Genomic DNA, 23,148 nt, shown 5'->3' with positions numbered 1-23,148 from the left:
TGAAACTGTACAATATAAATTATTAAGTGTACGCATGAACTCAAAGAAATCTATCATTGTATCAGATCAAAATACGTTCACCATAAATCTTTAGTACCGACATTTACAGTAGCTGTAATGAAAAGTTACGATAAACATGAACCAAAACTATAACACACTGGACACCTCACAATGACCCAACAGAACGAATTGCAGATAAGCATCAAGAAGTACCCAACTAGTGCTGAGAACCCTGCAGAAGTCCATCGCGAATCTGAGAAGCTACATCACGGACAGCACCAGGTCCATGTGGAATAAACACAGCAGAGGATTTAGAGGAAGCACCAATTTCCTTCATGGTGTCAAAATACTGAGTGACAAGGACCATGTCCATGACATCCTTTGCTGATGTCCCTGGAACATTAACAGAGAAGCCTAGCACACTGTCCCTCAAACCATCTACAATTGCTTGACGCTGGCGAGCTATACCCAGCCCAGAGAGATACTTGGACTCGGCCTCACCCTCAGCTCGTTTGATTTGCAAAATCTTCTCAGCCTCTGCCTTCTCACTAGCGGCCACCCTCATTCTTGCAGCTGAAAAAAGAAAATATAGAAAAAATGGTAAAACAATTGAAACTGAACAGACTACCCAGGCAAAGCAATAAATAAGTTAAGAGGAGTGTGATAATCATATCGGTTATGAGTATTGACTTATACCAGCATTGATTTCATTCATTGCTCGCTTTACATGTTCATCTGGTTCTATGTCAACAATCAGTGTCTGTACAATCTCATAACCATAAGCAGACATAGCCTGTAATGGAGCAAGAGCAACATGGTCACAATCAAGTTATATTAGAGTCCAGGGTATTGAATTACTTTTGTTTAGTCACATTACTTTCTCTAGCTCATTTTCCACAGCTTTTGCAATTTCATTCTTTTGCTCAAAAGCATCATCCAGAAGGAGCTTTGGAACACTAGCTCTAATCACTAACAAAATGAAAGGAAAAAAAAAAAAAAAACCAATCAGCTCAAAATACTTTTTGAATCAAAACAGTTGCATATCTATAATTTATTAAGAAGGATATGTAGTTTATACCATCAAAAACATAGGCCTGGATTTGGGACCTCGTGTTGCTGAGTTTGTAGAAAGCATCATCTGCGTTGTCTGCTAGAGCACGATATTGGATAGATGCAACAACATTGACGAATACATTGTCCTAAAGAGTATATTGAACAATTACTCAAGATGCAGATATAAAAGAAGATGTACTAAGTAAAAACTAACTTATCAAAATGTTTCATTTTATAATGTTAAACGAATCTTACCATTATTGCCCTATACTTAAAAACATTCGTTAGCAAACTGTCTTTAGCATGAATTGATGTGAACACTTTAAAAGAAAAACTTAGAAAAAGAGTACATGTTGCATCTACTTGCATGCATGTAGGGCAAATGCATATAAACTAAGGCATTAGAGTCCATAATAAAATGAGATTATAAATTTTTTTCTTGTCAGAGAACTTTGGGGAATGAAAAATATCCAATATTAAATTAAAAGACATGCTATGACCACAAAATTAACGGTTAAATCATTTTCACTTATGAAAATTGAGAAAACCTTTGTCTTGGTCTCACACCGCACATCCAATTGCTGCAAACGAAGAGAGAGATGACCAGCAATCTGGTGGCCAAGAAACCATGGAAGGCAATGGCATCCTGGCTCAAGAACTTCCACAAACCTACCAAATTTTTCCTTTATAGCTACTGTGGATTGATCAACTTGCACCAAACAGAGTAGATTACCCATGTTCTCTTCACTATGGTACCTCCAACAAATATAGATACAAGTCAGGGGCTATCTGGAAGCCAAGAATTTTCTAGGAAATTAAATAGTAATAATCATTATCTCAGCTTTTATAAAAATCCTCTATGCTTGAAAAGTTAATGGATAGAAAAAGAAGAAAAAAAAAAAGTTTAGCTTCATGCAATTAATCAGAGATTCAGATGTCTGCATAAATCATTTAAAAAAAATACTCACAAAAACCATGCAGATAATACATGACATCACAGTTGGAAAGAAAAAAAAAAAGTTTCTGTAATTGAGTATGAAAGAATTAGTGAGAATATATAAGTTCAAAGCCAAACTAGTCCACGAAATGAACCTCACACATGTTTGAAAGAGCTGAAACAAACCAACCAGATATCATGTTGTTTTCAGGGATCCCACAAACATATTCAGTGATCTAATATTATATGAAGTTGTTGGTAAGCACTTCCTCTGACATATTTACTTTCAGAAGAATCAGGCTAAAAATATAAAATAAGCAAAAAAAAAAAGTGGAAATCAACAAAACAAATTAAAATTGACCTATACTACATCATGGACAAATCTTTCTTCTAAGTGGTTAATCAAGGCTTTTAAACTTTCATATTTCAAAATTCCTAATTGAACAAGTAATAGAACTGCACATGTTAAATTATACTTTATCACCATAGTCTAAACCAAGAATCTACCAATCCAAAATTCAATTCACCTAAATTAGACTAGTGCTTGTCTCTGTGAGTGTGTGTGTGTGTGAGAGAGAGAGAGAGAGAGAGATTTATAATTCATATGTCAAGCAAAACCGTGAAAGAACAAAACTGGGGCATGAATGCAAGATGGAAAAAAGGTCAAAACTGGTCTCTATAACACCATCCAAGTAGTTTACTCATATAAAAAAGGATTATTGTTAGAAGCAAAACACATTAAACAGATCCCCAAGAACAATAGCACAGACACCGCCAAAGCTATGTGCTCACCTCTCAATCTTTCACAGAGAGAGAGAGAGAGATAGAGATGGAGAGAGAGAGAGAGAGAGAGAGAGAGAGAGAGAGATATTACAGAAAACAGTAGAGCAGAACAAGAGAACAAGGAAAGAAGGAAGATAGGAATGAGACGACCCAAAGTTAAGAGTTATATAAACTCTGAAATTAATGACTTAAAAAATTGAAAAAACACCCAACTATATTTGGATTTTGGACTAGCTTATATCCTTGTTTAGGTTGGAACCAAACGCTATACTGTAATTGTATAAAAAGAGCTTATTACTTCAATGAAATCATCAGATATTTATTAATACCAAAAACAAAATTACCAGATATTTATAAAATAAACTAGTTTAGTGGACAATAATCCTCACAAACTCCGTCAAGGGTACTTAAATAGAAAACATTGGTGGTAGCAGCACATAGTATTCCTTAAGATACAACCAAAAGATTTGACAGATCAAGCCAATAAAATTTAAATCAAAGAGACCTTTTCTAAATGGGATTTGACAGATAACAGCTCACAGTTTGCCATCTTAACTAAGAAAATGACGCATGGGTTTTCCTGCATTGGTTTCTATATCTTCATTTTCACTGATTTCACAAATATGCATACGTAGAGATAATTTTTTGGATGGGATCAATGATTATCACTCCATACATATAATTCAATAATCAAAATATTAAATATCCATGGAAAAGCAAACAGAAAGCGATTTTCCAGGAATTTCGGTACAGTTTCCAATAAAGATAAAGAAAAGCTTTACCTAGAGAAAAATTTGAAAGAGACCCATATCCAAAATTAAGAATTGCAAAGAAAGAGAGGTGAAAGTTACCTCCTTTGCAATTTCGCAGCAATTAGCTGATCCTTGAAGACGAAGAATATAAAGAAACGACTATGCTATTCAATACCAACCGGGGAAAGTGATAAGCTGTGCATTCTATACAGAGCACCACGTAAACCTTGCTTGTTCCAACTGACTGATGACTCATCAGAGGATCGCAAGTGGGCCTGAAAAGTCAACGGAAATATTTCATTGGGCCCGATCCACATAACACTTTTAAATTTTTATTATATATCTTTGGGGACCATGTAAATTATAAATAACTAAAATATCTTCGGAGGGATTCGTGCTTGGAAGATTTGTGGTATGGAACTATGGATAAGTCTGAAGCACCATGTTATTTATTTCTCAAGAGTTATGAGTTATGACGGCTGCAATTGGAAGGACCAAAACAAGCAACATGCCAACAACGACATAGAAAAATATAAAAAATGGGATAATATAAAGTTGGAATTGAATATTATTAGGTATGTCATCAATAAACATTTACAAGTAGGTATAAATATATACAGAAATGATCACTCGCTCACTATAGAGCGGGGAATTCCCTACTCACCATAGAATGAGAATTCAATGATCGGGACCGTCCATTTTTTTAGGTTCATCCTTAAGAGTCGTTCCTGTAAAAAATCAGCTAAATCGATAATTGTTTGGTCCTTCAAACTTTGCAGACAAATACAGTTCGTCAAATAAGGTTAAAATGATGTTGACATTAATACATTAGCTAAACAGTTTCCGATTTGGCTGATTTTTTGCAAGGCTGATCTCTAAATGATGCCCTAAATTATGGACGGTTTCGATCATTGAAATTTGTTGTTGAGTGGTTAGGTGAGCGGGAAATTCCCCGCTCTATGGTGAGCGAGTGATCATTTTTATATATATATACATAAATATATAAATATATCTCCTGAGCTGTATTCACTGAATTCATATTCTCCCCGAATAGTATACAATAATAATATACGGCAAGGGGAGAAGTCTTGAGGGGCATGCAATTCCAATTGAGAATTTGGAATTGCATTTGCATATCATCTCTCAAATCTTCCTCATAAGTCATAAGTCATAATAGTGATAACCCATTCAAATACTGTCTAATTGATGAATGCCTTCAATTCAAGTAATGGCGACTTCATAAGTCTTTTTTTTGGGTAACAAGTACTTGCTATATTTAAAAATTGCATGAAACCTCCCTAATTTGTTAACTTTAATTAATTGGAAGCTGCTATTGGGATTCATTTGGATAAAGTCGAAATGAAAACAATCACTTGGTTGCCTCTCATCAAAATGAAAACAATCACTTGGTTGTCTCTTAGTTGTTTCCTGTTATTAATATATATCCTACAAAACCCAATTAGTATAAACTCATCATTTATTTATATTATAACATATAAATTGTTTACACTATATAAGAATGTATCGATTATACATAATAATTTTTCCCTCTAATCCATACCTTAAAATTCAAAGCAGTGAAAAACTTGACCTCACCACATGAGCTGGACTTGGACTTGGGCTTAGCTAAAATGGCATTGGAAATTTTGGAGGCTTAGTGTTTTGGGCTTACTTTCAAGTTTAAGAAGACTTATTGGATGGGCCGCTGGACTTGGTTCACTCTCTCTGTCTTGTCCATCTTATTTTGAGACAAAATTTCTTATTTTCTTTTTGAAAGCAAAATATTTTGTTTTAAGTTGGAATTTGGAAAGATAAAGCAATCAACACTCAGCAATATGATTGGCAGATACAACATGACGTGTTAGATTACAGACGAAGCAAGCAACCTAAGCCATCCCACGTGGCAGTCAACACACAGAAGAAGTCCCAAACACACAGAGACCCTCACACTGAGACACACAGAGAATCGAAGGAGCTTTGAGATATCATCAATGGCTGTCACTGCAACGTCTTCAGCTAATTGCATGAAAAATCTCAAGCACAGCAACTTCCTTTCCTCGAAACCTCACCACGATTACATCATCAATGGCTGTCCCACCAGATCAAGAACCTCAACAATCGTTTCCATGGCACCCCAAAAGAAGGTACATACATACATACTGTTTGGCTTCCATTTGTTTGGCTGCTGAGAAAATGAAGTTCGTTGTTATGTATGGCAGGTGAACAAGCTGGACGGAGGGTGGTCGAAGAAGTGGTACGGAGCGGGAATATTCTACGAAGGTTCGGAGGAGGTGGAAGTGGACGTGTTGAAGAAGCTGGAGAAGCGAAAGGTGTTAAGCAACGTGGAGAAGGCTGGGCTTCTATCGAAGGCCGAGGGGCTTGGGCTGACGCTCTCGTCCATAGAGAAGTTGGGCCTGTTTTCCAAGGCCGAGGACCTTGGGCTTCTCAGCCTGCTCGAGAACGCCGTGGGCCTCTCCCCTGCGGCCTTGGCCTCCGCAGCGCTGCCGGTTCTGGTGGCGGCGGTGGCGGCTGTTGTGTTCATTCCGGATGACTCGGCGGGGCTCGTGGCGGTGCAGGCCGTGCTTGCCGCTACGCTTGCGGCTGGAGCTGCTGGCTTGTTAGTTGGCTCCGTTGTCTTGGATGGCTTGCAAGAAGCTGATAATTGATTCACTCCAATATCTCCTTCTTTTTCTTTTTTCTTTTTCTTCGAAATTAGAGGCACACATGATTCATGACGGACTGATTGTGTAGTGGCAAAGCAATTGACCATGTTATGTTTAATTATAAGTAATGTTATAGTTTATAAAAATTTGTCATCGGGTCATGTCTTGTTATTGTTTTATGATCCTTTTCACGAATCGTTGTTCCTACCTGGCATTAAGACACAAATCAACCAGTAGAAATGTGTGAGAGGAGGAGATGCAGGGAGGGTTGTGTTAAATAGATGCAAGAGAAGTGGTTAAAAAAAGAAGTTGCATTAATTGCCAAAGGATTGGCAATTTTCATTGATCTTCTTAAGGTGACCGCATTTGAAAATTATTGTGTGATGTAAGACAACAACAAGACAAAGTTAAAAAGAAATGAACCTGCAGCCACCAGTGGGTTACAAAAGGAAAAACGAAGGCAAGAGAGGAAACTAACAGAACGAACCCTACCCTTAAGTAAAAGAATAACTGTTTGGAAATGTTTGAAGAAATAAACATAAATATCAAATAAATATGAACATAATATAAGCAATGTGGTGACTGGTGGATTTAAAATTTCGAACAAAGTGGAATACATTGTACATTAACACAGTTATATGAATAAATAACCAGTAAAATATTACATTTGCTGATTTGCATGAATCGATATTAGCTCATTTTATTTGGTACCACACATATATATATATATATATATATATATATGATAGTAGCAGATGACCAAAGAGATGACTCTCTCCCTCTCTCTTGGCTGGGATGATATATATTGAATAAAAATCAGCTTATATAGGATTCAAATGACTCTTGGTGCTTAATTGTTGAGGACTGGATAGGATTTTGACAATCCTTCTAATTATGAGACCCTGTTGATCTGTATTTGTAGCGGCTGGCCCATAAAAGATAGTACAAAAAATTGATTCCACTTAAGACACACATCAACCAGTAGAACCTCTCAAGGTGATAGTGATTCAAGTTGCTACCAAACAGCCAAGGTGTATGCCTATATGCCCCAGTGACATAATTGACTATGGACACAAGCACTGAGCTGAGGTAGTACCCAATGGCCAGTGAAGCCCAGGAGAGAGCTGTGGCCAAAGATCTCATGCTGGGTGGAGCTTCTGTGAAGAAGAATTCCATCATTCCAGCCAATGTGAAAAGATCAGCTGAGCCAAGGAACAAGTACTGCAAAGCCACCCAAAGGAATGTGATGGGCAGAGGCTCAGCAGAATCTAGTAGCCCATTTTTGGCTGCCACATTCTTTCTCTTAATTTCAACCAAAGCAGCTACTGCCATGGCAACAACAGAAAAAATTAGTCCAACCCCAATTCTCTGTACATGAGTGATCCCCATTTCAGTTTTGGTCAACTTTCTTGCAAATGGAACAATGGCATGGTTGTAGAGTGGGGCAAGGATCATGATGAAGAGGACAGGAAAGACAGGGAGAGAAGCTGGTGGAACCTTCAAGGAACCAAGCTTAGTATTCATGGTGGCTGCTTGTTGCACTGAGAATGTGGAGAGTTGGGCAAGGCAGCAGTTTAGCATTATGGTGGACATAAGAATTGGGAGAATCCTCAGCACTATTTTCACCTCTTCCACTTGCTTTACAGTACATTGTAGCATTGGATGGACAGGTCTAATAGTCACTGCTCTGTTAAGGAACTTGAGGCTTTCTGTTAGAGCTTGATCACTGGTCCTCATTTCTTTAGCTTTATCATCTTCTCCCTCACAAAGTTCATTTGTGTGAGATGGGGTTGTGGACATGTTGGTGACAGCATTGCAAGGATTTCTAGTTTTGCAGGCATTGTAAATTGCTGCAGCCAGAACCTGTTGAACACAGACAAAGGAAGTTAATTTGAAAATTGGGTTTGTCTTAATACTGATTTTGATCTGAATTTTACCTTGAACATGGTTGTAATTGGACTGCCTGCAGGAATTTTAGTCCTGTAAGTAGGAGAGCCTAAGAGGAAGAGTGGGATGGAGATCAGTATTGTTGCGGTGGAAATCCCAAAACCCCATTGCCACCCTTTGTTGTCTTCAATCCACACCACGAAAGTAACCGCGACGAGAGCCCCACAAGAGAGACAGAAGACATAGTAGTTGAAGAAGGAAGATCTCTGCCTCCTACCTTGTTGGGTTGTCTCATCAAATTGCTCAGCCCCATGTGGGGGCAGAGAACCTTTTATTCCTCCAACTCCAAGTGCCACCAGATAGAGGCCTGCAAATAACATCACTTTTTTCCCATCACCAACCTCCTGGCATGGACTGTTGGTGCTCATTGAAACGCAGGTTGGTGGTTTTAGTGATGGTATCTGAGCTTGGATTGTGAGTATCAATATGCCCTGTACAATCAGTCCAAATTAGTAATGAGCCTAACCAAGTCTTTTGAAGTGTAATTAGCTAGACAAAGCTAGTAAGGAGAACATTAATTAATTAACAGTCTAGTGAGGAGGGTTAAGTTGGAAACTGTCAAAAAACCGATTTGATGATGTAAATGGATTGGAAAAAAGAATAAGAATCTGAATATTTGATAAAAACTCACCATGAATTCTATTGCAGCACTTATCAAGTAGATGCAGTAAGTGGTGAAGAAAGCATCTGCTAGAAAGCCACCAAGGAGAGCAAGGAGGAAGGCTGTGCCCATGAAATTGGTTACAATGTTGGCAGAAGTGGATGGAGAAAAATGCATGAATTTGGACAGGTATAGCACAAGGTTGCTTGCATTGGACAGGTAAGCTAGGTTCTCCAGTATCTCCACCACTAAAGTTTTCGACACAAAAAAGTTAGACATATTCATGTTACTTTCTCTGTTTATAATGCAATATATCTAAAGTTCATAAATAAATATTAATGCTTCCATGAGAAAAAGCTGTTCTGGCACCATCTCTTGGAGGTGTTTCAAAAGCTGTGCTTGCAGTGATCCTAGTTTTACTAACCTAGGACAAAGGAAGCAGCAAGCATGCCACCATGGCAGCCTCTTATGGCAGGTCTGTTCCTCCAATCTACATAGCCTTCCCATGTGTTCAAATGGTGTGCTTCATCCTACAATGATAGCCAAAATGACATCAAGCCAAATTAAGCAGTAAATAAAGCAAGGACACCATTATATATATAGTGATTAGAAATCTTAATTTGGAACTCACCATCTCCTTTTAGAGCTTCTAGTCTTTTTTTTTTTTTGGAGGGAGGGAGGGGGAGGCTGGACAGCCTGGATTGATGACAAAAGACTAATTGATCGATAATTTTTTTCAATATAGTGTGGAAGTGATAGATGAGCGATATTTATAGACTGAGAAAAGCTGGTCCAACTGAAGAAGAAAGGTCTAGACTCCATGAAATGACTAATCATTCTCCCAGACCTTTTAACCTTAAAATGACAGTGTTGGCAGTTTCTAACCCTCAAATTGAGAGAGAGGGGGGGAGGGGGGGTGTTGGCTTGGATTCTACTAAATCCATATAGTTTACATGTACAAAGGAAACTAAAGTAAAATGGGAACCAAATCCTCCCACAGTCCCCACTATAAGATAATGATCTTCTCATTTGTTCTAATTGAGTACTTCATGAACATTCTGTTGTTGCTTTTTAAATTAGACTGGATTACTAGAAATGGATATGTTAACCATATTCCTCACAATCATTAGACTTAAGCATTTCTGTTTTAAGGCATAGTATACAGGTGTAAGAAGCTGATTTTATAAAGGGCATTTATGATTTGCAAATTGGGAATCAAATGGGGTCTGAGGTGATTGCCTGAACAAACCATGCTCTCTATTCTTGTCAATATATGTAATGATATCAGAAGATGGAGTACAAACTCAATGCAAGTGGGCTAGACAAATAAATGGGGTCATAATGCTATGATGTTGATCTTGAAGGTAAAGTTAGAGTGTAGCATTTCAGGCATGCCCCACCTCCAAAATCACTCACTCACCCTAGTAGTGGTAATAAGACTACGACCAACTGTGTCTTAAACTAATCTCTAATTGCACCAACTCTGTATTATCCAATTCTGTGACTTTTACAAATTAAATAGAATTTCTAACAGGGACTCATTCCTCATCTTTGGGTTGGCTACAAGATTACAACTATATATTTTGTGAAATCAAGGCAATTCAATCAATTTTCATTTATCATGTGTCATATGATTTTTGTCTTTTGGCATGCTCTTATAGAGCTTTCAGAGCTGTACTGAAATATTCTTCTTCTTACTACTAGAGCCATCTGACAGTACTGTTAACTTACTAGTGGCCTTATCATTCTATGTTGTTGCCCTGTAGAGTAGGTTTCCTTTCTGAGCCACCCAGATCCTTGATCATAGAAAATGTGTGGATATAATCTTTCAGAGACAAATGTTAGGTGCATGATCTTAGAGGTCTCCAAATTGGGTGGCTATTAGGATTTTTCAATTGGGTCATCCTAGCAGGCCAGCATTTACTCCCATGCATTGCCAGTACATCTCAGTTTCCCCTGCTGAATTTGATCATGTGGATATTAATTTACAAGGCAAATGTATAATAGGCAAACCTTTCAGATTGAAAATAATTGGAGAGGTTGATGTTGGAGTTGGAGAGGTTGGGGAGAAACTACTTGTCTTAAATAACACAACATCATTTGGTGGTATGGATAAACAAATCACATTCAATCTTTATATCCTCTCTTTTGCTTTTGGTGCAAGGCTTAAACATCTTCTTAACTCGTAAGTGTATGTTTCGTTGTCGCAATTTCAATATAATGAAAGGAATCTAATTTGAGTTCTCTCTATATTCCTATTGGCCTTGAGTCTGAATTGTTTTATTGAATGTTAAGTTTTCTTTTTGAATGAAAGTTGAAGCATACACATTTCAACATCATCTTGGGGTATAATCTGATTCTCCATCTTGAATGTAGGTTTTCTAAGGTAGCATATATCTTGTCAGGTAGAACATTAGGATGCTAATGTTAATCTAAATAATTTAAGAATATTCCCTGACTAGTTTCAAAAGCTGCGGCCTATAAATATAAGCAGCTTCCTGCATTGTTTGGAAATTGGAATGCGGATATGGAACAAATTTATACCTTTCACACCCTTTTGCCTAACATCCAAGAACCTTGACCATTCAAATTTTATAGCAACACGAGCATACAGAATCCCAGGCCCTAAAATCAGTTCGGCTAAGTATGGACTTACCCTGTTACCCAAGTAATCTTACCTTTGGTCTCAAACATAAGCAATAGCATCAGCAGCAACAATGGGGACTTCTAAACAACTGAATATGGGGGACAACTCCGACACCATTTCCTTGATTCCTCAAAAGGCTCAAAAACCCATTTTTAATGTTCCAAACGTTGAATAAAAAAATGCAGTAGCCACAATCATTGGCCAATAACAGTTTCTCTACCCTAAATGTGCTTATTGATGGGGCCCAAGTAGGAGGATCATGTATCACAAAACCAACAAGGTAAAGAAAGGGTTGAAAAAATAGACCAAAATTAAGGAACAATGTGAAATGGTTCTGATAGTGAGGTGAGGAATTACTAGTAGTAGCAACCAATAAGGCAGAAGAAATGGTTTCAGTTTTCCCTGTTTGCCCTGAAAATAGAAAGATTGGAATAAATATTCATCAATACATATGGTGGCCAACATGAGAGGATTGAAGCAAATTCTGCATATTCACTATGTGCTCCACTCCATTGAACATGTTCTTTACAACTTTCTTTGATTTGAAGTTTGAAGCATTATGTAATCCCTATACTCCACACAAGGTGGAGTTGCCACTTGCCCTCCAAGTAGTTTTAACCTTTTTTTGCATATACTTTGACATGGCCAATAGGTGCAGTTGAACCACCAAAGGAAAAGGGGTTGCTTAATGGGTTTAATAAACATGGCCCATATTCTTGGACAAAGTAAAAAACCAAATCACTTTCACTAGTTGCAGTTGCAGTTGCATTCTAAATGAGAACCGGAATTGGGTTCTTATCGATTGAGGGGAGTGGATCTTTCACTCAGTGGGGATCAAATATGGGCTTTGGCACATTGTGAATAGCTAACAAAAGTCAAACAAAAATGATGGTATTATATTTCATGAAGGAAGCCCAGTATGATTAGTGATTTTTGGACTATGGGCCGTTTGTACTAATTATAGTAAATTAAAGGTTGTTTACAAAATGTTATGGTTTGTTAGAAACCATGGGCCACAGGCCCACAGATAAAATTACAAAATTTGAGATGAGTGCTTTTATGTTTACCTCCCCAAATCACTTTATTGAACACACTTCTCTTATTCTTCTTCCCTCTTCTTTTTCACTCTCTTCTTTCTCTCCCTCCCCTCCCTCATTAGACCACCATGGTGGCTGATGAGTGATGACTCTATCTATCTCCATGTTGAAGGTCGGGGTCGCCTACACCATGGTGGTCCTATGAGGGAATGGGAGAAAGAAAGAGAGAGAAGAAGAGAAAGAGAGGGAGGAAAATAGAGAGAGAGATAGAGATAGGAAGGTCGTTGGCGATGGGCGTTAGTTGGTGTGGCTGGCTTGGTTTTTGCTTCTTTTTTTTTTCTTTGAGCAATGATAGAGATTTTAAATTTAGATTTCAAATAATATGTCAGTATGTTATCGATTCATACATGACTTATTTTAAGAATTATTTATTTCACAACAAGTAAAACATTTACATGTATAATGAGAGGGCCCTTCCAATAAGGGATCCCTCATTTAGTATTAAATGAGGGATCACCTTATGGGACCCACACGAGTCGTTTTGTGTTAATTCGAACCGTCTATTTTTTACATCTCCATTGATAGATCATCCCTGTAAAAAATCAGCCAAATCAGAAATCGTTTGCTCGTTCGATTAAGCGGTCAAAGTTTAGGTGTTTATAGAGGAATTTGTTGTTCGTCTATTTGTTTTAAACTTTGGCCGTTTAATCGAATGGATAAACGATTTCTGATTTAGCTGATTTTTTGCATGGATGATCTATCAATGGAGATGTAAAAAATGGACGGTTCGGATTAATACAAAACGACCCGTGTGGGCCACACAGGGTGATCCCTCATTTAACACTAAATGAGGGATCCCTTATTGGAAGAGCCCTGTGTATAATGATACATTATTTAGAATTAAAATTGGGATATAAATTTGAGATTCCTAATAATATTTTTTTTCTTTTTCAAATGTTTTATTGTATTTAATGGGATAGGAAAATTTTGAAAAGAGGATTAATAAAAGTGAAATAGAGGAAAAGTTATTTTGTATTTCCGTGGCATGATATCCAATTGATGTTTTATAATACGATTACATAATCACGTAATGATATTAGAGTTATACATCATGTTTGGGTGAAAATAGAATTACTCATTTGAGATTCAATTTAATGTGATTTGAATAAACTGTTCAATAAGATAAGAATGGTGGACACATCACCGGAGTTGGCTTGGATAGGCTGATAGTGAGACCAAGCGAATATAAAATCAGTGTGAAGAGACAATAGTTGGGCCCGCATCACGTAGACGTGGCCCAATGAGGCCCGCCGTGTTGAAACGCGAGCCGCTTGAGTGGTGAGAGTGGCACTGAGCGGTCGCAGTCAGAGTGGCTGAGTCATCCGTTTCTGACTCGCCAACTCAGTCCCTCCCTTCCGAAAGCGACTGCTTGCTTGGACTGGATTCCTTTCCCTCTGTGTGCTTCTGTGCCTCGTTTTCATCTCTTCCTGATTTACCACTATGCCCCTAACTATTATATGTTCCACGCCCCCATTTCTGACATTTTCTTAAGAAAAATCTTTAAATATTTTAATGTTTAGAACGTTGTTTGCACGTCTTTAACAAAAATTTTGTCCACATCAATATCATCAAGTCACGCTAGGTTAGTTTCAGTTTTGGAGAAATATGCACATTTTGTTCTTTAAGATAAATAATTACATAATTTTTTTTGTCCAAAAATAATTACATAATGGTTTGCAACTTTATTAATTATCTTGGAACATATAAAATGTTTTACCTACAAAAATTAGTTAAAAAATGAATTGGTTTGCAACTTGTTTTTTGTCCAATTTTATTTCCTAAGACTAGTTCATATATTGCATAATTCGTTTAGAATTTCACCCACATAAGAAAGTAGATAAACTATAAAAAAAAATGTTGGATTTTTATTTTTTCATTACAAAGAACACATTCAAGCCATTTGAATTAACGAGTAATGGACGAAGAAAATCGTTGGATGTTATAACATGTTTCTATTGTTTTATTAAAACAAAAACAAGTTTATAAGCTTTATATATATAAAGATGGTCAATTGAATTTTTTTTTTCTTTTCGGTCTCACACTCTCACAATGTATTTGAACCTCTTACGACAAAATACAATAACAAGAGCCTTGTTTTGTCATTCTAGCAAGGATTCAAGACCAATGCATCAGCTATTTTTTTTTTTTTTTGGCCGGTTAATACATCAGCTATAAGCATATAAACATAAGATAAGAAGGGAAGGAGAAGATAAAAAGGATGATAAGTGGGTTTATGTGATGTCGTTATGACTAATGAATATGATGCTTTGCAAGGAAGGGTAAGATGGTAATATAAACTAATCTTGTCCACGCCTCGAACAAGAACCCCATTTGGGCTTTCACTATATTATCATCATCATCATCACGCTAAGCTTCAGAAGAAGAAACTCTCTCTCTTTCTCTCTCTCTCTCTCTCTCTCAGACTTCCCAAATACACAGACCTACTTCTTGTCCACTCTTTCACCACCTCCTCCAAGGTCAGGACCCTCTGTTTCTTTTCTTCTGAGTGATGGGTGTGAGCAGCCGTTGTTCCCACACTTCCCACATCACAGAAATCATCATCACCAGCTTCTTTCGCCACAAAGCCTAATACTTTACTTCAAAACCAGGGTTTCGGATCATCATCACAACCAAGTTGTCATAGCAGCTTGAAGTGTTTTTTAACAAAACCAACTAAACAGAACAATTCATCGAGGTGTTAATTAAGAGTAAACATGGCTGGTGGGAGGGTCTATAGCGGTGGTGCCTCGTCCAGCTTAAGTGTTTTGCTTCAGAATCAGAGGGGTTCTTGTGCTTCCGAGCCTCGTGATTCTTTGTTCCTTTCTGGGTCTTCTAATTCTTCTTCTACTTCTCCTTTTCTCGGTACACTTTCAGTCCTTTTTTTCTACTATCTTTGTGGTTTTCAGTTATTGGATTGATTTATCACTCTTTTTTAGTGTCTCTGTTATGGGTTTTTGTTTGTTTCATTAAATGTTTATATCTTTTGGGATTTTTTACTTCGTTTTTGCTTGCAAAGTCTGAACTTTGAAAGTATATGGTGTATCTTTTTTAACCCATGTCTTGAACAATTAAAATTCGCATCTTCTTGACGCTTTGATTGTGTATCTTCTTGTGGGATGTTACTGTCTGGATCAATTCGGATGTGAATATGGTGTGGGGTTTTATGGTGATTGATAGGTGGATTTGTATGTTGCTGCTTAACTCGTATATGAATTAACAAAGGTTGGAATTTGCATAATTTAGGCCCTTTTTGATCTACCTGTTTATAATTCAGTTAGTCAGCAGTAACAAAAAAAAACCAGAAATGATGAAGTTTTTTAGATCAGAGTTGAACATGAAATGGGTGTTAATGTTCCATCATTTTCAGATCATCAATGGGATTGTTGAGGAAAACTGTGTAGCAAGAATACCTTTAGTAATTCAAGAAATGGGTGTTAATTTGTGCAGTTAACCAGTTTTTGGTGATTCTCTGGAAAATGGTTTTCTAATACATAGTGTATCTTCTTCAGGTTCAAGATCCATGGTGAGTTTTGAAGATGTTCGAGGAAATGGATCGAAGAGGTCATTATTCCACTCGTATGAGCATGAAGAGAATGGGGACGAGGACTTGGATGAGTATTTCCATCAACCTGGAAAGAAGAGGCGGCTGACTGCTGATCAAGTCCAGTTTCTTGAAAAAAGCTTTGACATGGAAAACAAGCTTGAACCAGAAAGAAAAGTCCTACTTGCCAAGGACCTTGGTTTGCAGCCTCGCCAGGTTGCGATATGGTTCCAGAACCGCAGGGCAAGGTGGAAGACAAAACAGCTGGAAAAGGATTACGAGGCTTTGGAAGCCAACTATAACAATCTCAAGGCTGATTATGAGAGCTTAGCTAAAGAGAATGATAAACTAAAAGCTGAGGTAGACATTAATCTCAGTAATTCACTACCTCATTTTCCATTTATAGTCTTTTGGTTTTGAATATTGCATGATATGTTTAAATTGTTTATCAGGTTGTTCACCTCACAGACAAGCTGCAGCTCAAAGAGAAAGAGAGGGGAAACTCAGAACTTTCTGATACCATCAAATTACCTCAAGAACCACTGCAGAAGCCAATTTCCGATTCAGTCTCAGAGGGTGAAGTATCCAAAGTCTCAGTTGTGGCCTCTAAGCAGGAAGATCTTAGTTCAGTCAAGAGTGATATATTTGATTCTGCAGACAGCCCACATTACACTGATGGGGTTCACTCTTCACTCTTGGAACCTGGTGATTCTTCATATGTGTTTGAAGCTGACCAGTCTGACCTTTCCCAAGATGAAGAAGATAACTTGAGCAAAAGCCTGTTGCCTCCATACATCTTTCCAAAGCTTGAAGATGTTGATTACTCCGACCCTCCTGCAAATTCATGTAATTTTGGATTCCCTGTGGAAGATCATGCCTTTTGGTCCTGGTCTTATTAAGTTTCCTTTGGTAAATTCATTTCCTGGGTTATTGTCTTGTTGTTTAAAGTATGGCAGAGAAGTGAGAATAAGTAATAAATCCAAGTAATGGCACCATGATCCAGATGTAATCATGTGGTGGTGGGTTTAGGTTTCAGTGCAAAAGATGGTGGTTTTTGCCCCATTTGTAATATTTTCTTGCTGGGGTTCTTAGTCTTTAATAGACCATTTTTGTATAATTGTTTGGGATGTAAATCATGTAATTAAATAAAATTCTCTTGTCCCTCATTTCATGCCCTTATTTTAAAATTTACAAGGGGAAACAAGAATTCTTTTTTTTGACCAATTGGGGAAACAAGAATTCTAACATCTACATTTAGCTACATTTATTTTACTGCTATGTAGAGAATTTGCAACAGCTACATTAAGCTGCAGGCTTCATCATTTTAAGTATCAAAATAAGTTGTAGAATGTTTAACCCAAGAGGGAAGCTGTAGATGATTGGCATTTAACTCAATGGGACCTTTTGTATTACTTCTCCTATTCATTGAGACATTGACTTTCACTTTGAGGGCCAATTTCTGTTTATGGTATTGTTAATCTAAATTGCTCCCATAATCTTCTTTATGATGAGCTGCTGAGTCTGGGCTATATTATTGAAGCGGTACTGTATCATATGCATGCACACAGCACAGAAATGCTAGTTGACTTTCATATTGTTGCTAGTGATAAAGTCCAGTTGCATCAGTTTCTTGTGAAGATGATGGAAGCAAGCATCCATAGTTCCATACACAGGTATTGATGTTTCTTTCATGTTGTGGGGTCAACTTCATGATGAGTCATCCAAATATTTTTTTTCCTTTTTTTATTCTCACTTTTTCTTCCCTTGTTTGGTGGAAACCAAAGTCACCCTTATTGCACGCTTTCAAGTCTCAACATAGGATTTATGAAGTTGCTAACCCATGAGCTTAAACTTCATTAATGTCTTTATTTTGGAACATTTATAAGAAGATTTTTGAGGAAAATGGCTAGTTAGTACCTTGTAATGAAGTGGTTATCATGTTCTTGCTTATCTTCTTGAGAACTATGATCATAGCCATTAGCCAAATTGCCAATAAGGTTGAGTGTTCTGAAGAAACTTCTCTTGTGTGATCTCTTTAGCAAAACTTGATCAAACTTTTCAAATTAGCAATAAGTAAATTGGTCTAGTTGTTTGTTGGGAAACTACTTTGTTATGCCAAATACAAGAAAATCAAAGGAAGCCAACTTTTGGATGTAATCATTCATGCTAGCTTATTCTTTTAGCGCTGCTTGGCCAAGTCAGAACATGGTTGTTTGTGTTTTATATTGCGTTGGGCAAAATGGGGTTCTTAATTATATGACTATTTGTCAAATTTTCATAATATCAGTGCAAAACATCTCTGTCACGCATGGTTTAGCTTCTTTTTCATACTTAAATAATAAACTCTCCAATAAAATCTGACACGAAATGGGTATCAATTCACCATGAGCAATTATTAAATTTATTTGACATTACTGATTTAGTGTAAGAGCTAATGGTCCATTTACTTGAGACAAATCCATGGTTTAGCCAGAGCTTTCTATAGGCTCATTGTTTTGGAGTATCCGTGCATATTTAATGTGTGCTTGATTGAAAAATAATAAAAAAGTTTTAAGAGCTTTCCATCTTTGTAGCTTATAGGTCTTTCTCCCATAATTTTATAAACGGAAATTACATATAAAAATTAGATATCATTGATTCCATATCTTCATTTTTCTTCTTTTTTATATAGAATCAATCATACTTGTTTGTTCTATACTTCTATACACACAAAATTGTGTATATTAATTCGTGTAAGAGTGTTTTGCTCCATAATATTTAAAAAATTCTAATTTCAAATTCCCTCATCGAAATGAAAAAAAACAAAAAACAAAAAATCTATTTCCCTATTTTTTGCTAAGACAAAAAAACAAGAAAATTGGGAAACAAGTTCAACTACCCCCGGTAACACCTTTGCATGTTTTCTTTACAAAGTTAGCACTTAGCACCACACTGTTTAGGAAAGCAGAAATAGCACTTTTTGGACAAGAAAAGTCCCAAATGCCCCTTTCTCTTTCACCAAATCACCACAATGCCATTTTCACACCCACAACAACAAAACAAAAAATAAAAAATTGAAGCTAAAATAGAGGCACAGGCTTCTTATTGTTTTAAGGCTTACTCACACCATTGCCCCTTATAAAATACATTTTTTCTCACTTTGTCCCATGAAACTTAAATTTTGTCAAATTGTCACCTGAACTTCACACAGTTGTTGCAAAAGACTATATGCTGTCAACTTTATCAATTTTTCTATTAAAAAGCTGACGTGGCACCTATATGGCATGAGTGAGACCCTTTTTTAGTTATGTAAAATCTATGTGGACAAAAAAATTAATAAAAAATAATTTTTAAACTAAAAAATAATAAGATCCATGTCAATTTTTTATAATTTTTAGTGTTTACATGGATGTTACATAACTAGAAAAGGGTCCCACCCATGCCATATAGTGCCACATCAGCTTTTTTAACAAAAAATTGACAGAGTTGACGGCATATGATCTTTTGCAACAACTGTTTGAAGTTCAAGTAGCAAACTGAGAGAATTTAAGTTTCAGGGGACAAAGTAAAAAAAAAAAAAAAAAAGTGTATCTTACAGGGGCAATGGTGTGAATAAGCCTTATTTTAATTAGTTCGATCCACTGCTACGCTTCATTTCTGCTTCGTCTTCTCTAATATTTTCTGGTGATTTGGTTCTCTTTACTTCATTTACTTCGTGTTCTTGATTTCTGAAAACCCTAGATCTGTGCTTTGCTTCGTTTTCTTGGTGATTTCCTACATCTTATGTTCATTTCTTGTTGATTGATCTTGAAAGTCATCAACTTTCTTGCTTCGTATCTCCATTTTTTTTGCGAATCTTGATTAATTATGCATTCCGTCAAATGCCCACTATCAAGTTAAATTTGAAGTTGGTTTTTGCAAATATAAGCATTTTAAGCATTTTCTGTAAACGGATCATACAAAGGTCCTAAAGGGTCTATTTCCCAAGCTTATTTACCCTATATTTATATAGTAAATTAGATCAACTTAGTAAGAAGGACATTGAGACGCTAACTTGGCCTAAAGTACAATCACTGCACCTAAAGGGCAGTGAGCGTAAATTAGGCAGTCAAGCGCTTGGCATTTCTCGGCAAAGGCATCTAAATTTTTTAGGTGCATCTGCTCAATATGTGCATCTGTATATTAAAGTGCATCTACATTTTCTGAGTTGCATCTACTTAGCAAGTGCATTTGCATTTTTTAAGCTATATTAACATTTATACAAAATTTTGTAAATGCACATGCCGAGTGTTTGACAAAACCTCCTCTAATTGTGATCAAGTGAACCACTAAACATTCTTGTATTCCATTCGTGTGATTGTTACTTGTGTTTTGATTATGTAGGAGGAAATTTGTGCATCAACAAACCCTTATTTATATCCCTATATCTTACGACACAGAAAGTTGGAGCCATAGATTTGATGGCAAGTGTCCCTCCTTCTCGGATCAGTGATCGCGAGGCACTTTTTAGAGATCTTCTACCGACCATCTAAATACGCATTAATCTTGTATGGGGCACGCCCCACCGAAGACCCTCTCTCTAAATACCCATTCTGTTGGAGTTTCGACGTGTGGCCGCCACGTGGACGGCTGCGATCAGCAAATCTCGTTTTCTTAGTAGCCCCGTTCGGCGTTTGCCCGTTGAAAAGCATCACCATCAAGACAGCGTCCACCAAGCAAACCCCCCACGGAATCTTTCAGCGCGATGGGCACCCACTGATTTGGACGTTTGCCCACACGTGTCGCAAGATCCATGACCTGATTGGAGGATCGAGTCAAAATTGGGCGGGCCCACCCCTTCTGTAGTTAATGGTTAATTAATCCATTTTTTAATCTTAAAGGGTTTGGACTTTGGATACAGAAAAGCATGGAATAGTGGTTCATGATTACAATTAGGTATCTTCAAGATTACGAATTGCTGTGTTGATCTCTGCTATTAGTGCTTCTGCCATAGTTAGGCCTTATGCAACGCGGCTTGAATTTGATTCCTAAATTCATTTTTTGGTATAAAATAGATATAGTCTAGACACAATCAGCCGGAATATGAATTTCATAATTTTTTGAAACCCAAAAGCTTTTTCTAGTTTTGGGCATAAACTATTCCCAAATCAAATTAAATAGCTGACTCACTAATAAATAAAAGCTATTAAATGGCTTATTCATCACTAAATTAAATGGTTGACCCACCAATAAATAAATGAGTTAAATATTAATATCTTCAAATTTGGGCTCAACACCATTATGTTAATGATCTCTAAAATCTATATTTTTACATTTTTTTATACCCAAAATTAATTTGGAGAAGGCCTTACACCACATGTTTACGAGCCTGGCTTTTTCATCAAAGGATTTCTAAGCTAAAATATTTAAACAAAAAATATATATCAACCCATTGAATGATGATCATGAATTGAAACAAAACGATTTGAATTGATGAGAATTCTAAGTTTCAAAGAAGAAGACCCACAAGGAAGAACAGGTGATGCTGGCAAAGCATTTTGTGCCGCAAAGGACATCTTGCTCCCATCTCTTAACAAATGCACCTTCTCAAAAATCTGTCTCCTGATTCAGATGTAGTCTGTAATTTATCGGGATGACTATTAAGGATGGCAAATCGGTAGCTTGCACGAATATCTTCATAGCTTGCATCTTCTTTCACAGAATGGAGTTATTGCCAAGCACCATGGTGGGTAGCTACTTGCTATCAGATTCGCTTTTCACTGCATCTGAAATGAAAAACAATGTGTTCAATTTCTTTATAGGCAAATATAAATAACCATCAAGCGGAATGTGATGGTAAGCACAATCATCTCACTCATATTTGTTTATTTATGCATTGTTTATTATCGAACATGTTAAAATCCTGGTATTATTCAATCAATAAACTTAGTTTACAGTATGATATATACAGTGACAGGGGGAGCTACATTTGCAAAGTTGTCTTATTGTTACTTTTCGTTCTTCTAAGAGAGATAGAGTTAGCCTATACGGTGCGAGAGGACAGAGTAATGCATTAGGAATTTTGGTTAAACATAGGTCAACGAACAATATAATTTTAGACATAATATAAGATTAACGGTAGAAGAATTAATAGAGGCTTTGGATTCGAGAAAATATGATGAAAGTACTTATTATCTTTGATCAATTTGATGATACAGAGTTAATTTAATCTTATGTTAATTTCATATACATTGTTGGCCTATTTCTTGACAACTTAAACTTTTGGGACTCAGTGATGGGTTAATATGATATCAGAGTTATGTTTATGTCTGCCAGTATTTGTTTGCTCCCAACATTCATGAACCATGTCAAATAGATATTTTAAGGCATGATCAATTTTAGAACCTGGAACTATCAATGCACTTAGGACCACAATGGAGGTGCATAGGAGATATATATCTTCTTGTTTTTTTTATTTTTTATTTTTTTATCACATTTTATAATGAAACTAAGCTCAATGGAAAGGGAGGAATGAACTAACAATTTCGTGATCATATAATGTTTGTACAGACTAATGCCTCACACTGTTGGAATGGAAAAAACAGTAAACTGGTGAAAGTAAGTAAATTTGTGCAAGCACTGTAATCTTTATACAATCGTATAACATTGCATTTGTTTATAGAGTAACAGAAGTGCCTGCCCAAGCGGTTTTATTGTTCATTTTTATATTCCCACAAGCTTTAAAAATTGAACTCAGATGGAATATTGTATTTGTATGCTGCATGTCACTGAGGCACTGAGCAAAATATGTAGTGTTCGTTTAGAGCTCAAAATTTGAAGTTGTTCCTCAAGTACAACACCATCTCTCGCTGCAACAATTGGGACAAAGAGAGTATGAGACCACCCATTTGACATCATTAATTATTGCATTAAGTGAAGTTTGTTCACAAGAAATATAGAAAAAGCCAGGACTCCAATGGCTGCACAACCAATTTGAGCCATGAACATATATTATACTTGTGCAACACCAAGGAGATCACAACACAACCCCTTAGGCCAACTTCATGTCAAAGAAACAGGTCTAGCGGTTAACAAGTGTAGGTGTAGGTAAAGTTGGAATTGGTATCCATGGAAGTAAAAAACAATGCAATGGCAAAGTGATGGAATAG

At 36.7% G+C, this 23,148-nt stretch overlaps 4 protein-coding genes across 7 annotated transcripts; 2 read left to right on the top strand and 2 right to left on the bottom strand.

Annotated features, from left to right (window-relative positions):
• Window positions 1–35: 35 nt before the first annotated feature.
• Window positions 36–3,768, bottom strand: HIR1 (SPFH/Band 7/PHB domain-containing membrane-associated protein family). Of its 3 annotated transcripts, none has more exons than XM_086256264.1 (6): window positions 3,625–3,768; window positions 1,602–1,800; window positions 1,079–1,199; window positions 878–969; window positions 697–793; window positions 36–573 (listed from the first exon to the last, which is right to left on the bottom strand). In XM_086256264.1, exons 2-6 carry the CDS (start codon window positions 1,788–1,790, stop codon window positions 218–220), a joined length of 855 nt encoding a protein of 284 aa, XP_086112390.1. In that variant the 5' UTR covers window positions 1,791–1,800; window positions 3,625–3,768; the 3' UTR covers window positions 36–217. The 3 variants fall into 3 exon arrangements, with proteins under 3 accessions (XP_086112390.1, XP_086112391.1, XP_086112392.1); XM_086256265.1 differs by having other exon boundaries at window positions 1,602–1,809; window positions 3,625–3,711; XM_086256266.1 differs by lacking the exon at window positions 3,625–3,768 and adding an exon at window positions 2,865–2,991.
• A 1,623-nt stretch (window positions 3,769–5,391) lies between these two features.
• LOC147274900 (transmembrane protein, putative (DUF1118)) lies at window positions 5,392–6,349 on the top strand. The gene is made up of 2 exons (XM_086257586.1): window positions 5,392–5,669; window positions 5,745–6,349. The coding sequence occupies exons 1-2, from the start codon at window positions 5,517–5,519 to the stop codon at window positions 6,189–6,191; spliced, it is 600 nt and encodes a 199-aa protein (XP_086113712.1). The 5' UTR covers window positions 5,392–5,516; the 3' UTR covers window positions 6,192–6,349.
• A 404-nt stretch (window positions 6,350–6,753) lies between these two features.
• LOC147274899 (protein NRT1/ PTR FAMILY 4.6-like) lies at window positions 6,754–9,504 on the bottom strand. 2 transcript variants are annotated; one of them, XM_086256788.1, is made up of 5 exons: window positions 9,368–9,504; window positions 9,161–9,266; window positions 8,767–8,858; window positions 8,126–8,566; window positions 6,754–8,051 (listed from the first exon to the last, which is right to left on the bottom strand). In XM_086256788.1, exons 1-5 carry the CDS (start codon window positions 9,368–9,370, stop codon window positions 7,077–7,079), a joined length of 1,617 nt encoding a protein of 538 aa, XP_086112914.1. In that variant the 5' UTR covers window positions 9,371–9,504; the 3' UTR covers window positions 6,754–7,076. The 2 variants fall into 2 exon arrangements, with proteins under 2 accessions (XP_086112914.1, XP_086112913.1); XM_086256787.1 differs by having other exon boundaries at window positions 8,767–8,984; window positions 9,368–9,501.
• A 5,355-nt stretch (window positions 9,505–14,859) lies between these two features.
• Window positions 14,860–17,192, top strand: LOC147274898 (uncharacterized). Its single transcript, XM_086227551.1, has 3 exons — window positions 14,860–15,342; window positions 15,990–16,381; window positions 16,474–17,192. The coding sequence occupies exons 1-3, from the start codon at window positions 15,195–15,197 to the stop codon at window positions 16,918–16,920; spliced, it is 987 nt and encodes a 328-aa protein (XP_086083677.1). The 5' UTR covers window positions 14,860–15,194; the 3' UTR covers window positions 16,921–17,192.
• The last annotated feature ends 5,956 nt before the right edge of the window (window positions 17,193–23,148 follow it).

The sequence above is a fragment of the Dryas octopetala genome, chromosome 9, assembly GCF_963921425.1.
Source record: "Dryas octopetala chromosome 9, drDryOcto1.1, whole genome shotgun sequence".
In the NCBI taxonomy this organism is placed as follows: domain Eukaryota; kingdom Viridiplantae; phylum Streptophyta; class Magnoliopsida; order Rosales; family Rosaceae; genus Dryas; species Dryas octopetala.
This window is presented reverse-complemented; position numbering and strand designations above follow the sequence as displayed.

Coding starts and splice junctions, on each gene's coding strand:
- HIR1 (XM_086256264.1), bottom strand. CDS start 1,790: ATGGGTAATCTACTCTGTTTGGTGCAAGTTGATCAATCCACAGTAGCT. Junction 1,200..1,601: donor GGTGTGAGACCAAGACAAAG/GTTTTCTCAATT, acceptor TATACTCTTTAG/GACAATGTATTCGTCAATGT. Junction 794..877: donor TGGAAAATGAGCTAGAGAAA/GTAATGTGACTA, acceptor GCTCCATTACAG/GCTATGTCTGCTTATGGTTA.
- LOC147274900 (XM_086257586.1), top strand. CDS start 5,517: ATGGCTGTCACTGCAACGTCTTCAGCTAATTGCATGAAAAATCTCAAG. Junction 5,670..5,744: donor CCATGGCACCCCAAAAGAAG/GTACATACATAC, acceptor TATGTATGGCAG/GTGAACAAGCTGGACGGAGG.
- LOC147274898 (XM_086227551.1), top strand. CDS start 15,195: ATGGCTGGTGGGAGGGTCTATAGCGGTGGTGCCTCGTCCAGCTTAAGT. Junction 15,343..15,989: donor TTCTACTTCTCCTTTTCTCG/GTACACTTTCAG, acceptor TATCTTCTTCAG/GTTCAAGATCCATGGTGAGT. Junction 16,382..16,473: donor ATGATAAACTAAAAGCTGAG/GTAGACATTAAT, acceptor ATTGTTTATCAG/GTTGTTCACCTCACAGACAA.
- LOC147274899 (XM_086256787.1), bottom strand. Junction 8,985..9,160: donor TGCTGCTTCCTTTGTCCTAG/GTTAGTAAAACT, acceptor CGAAAACTTTAG/TGGTGGAGATACTGGAGAAC. Junction 8,567..8,766: donor GTGCTGCAATAGAATTCATG/GTGAGTTTTTAT, acceptor CTGATTGTACAG/GGCATATTGATACTCACAAT.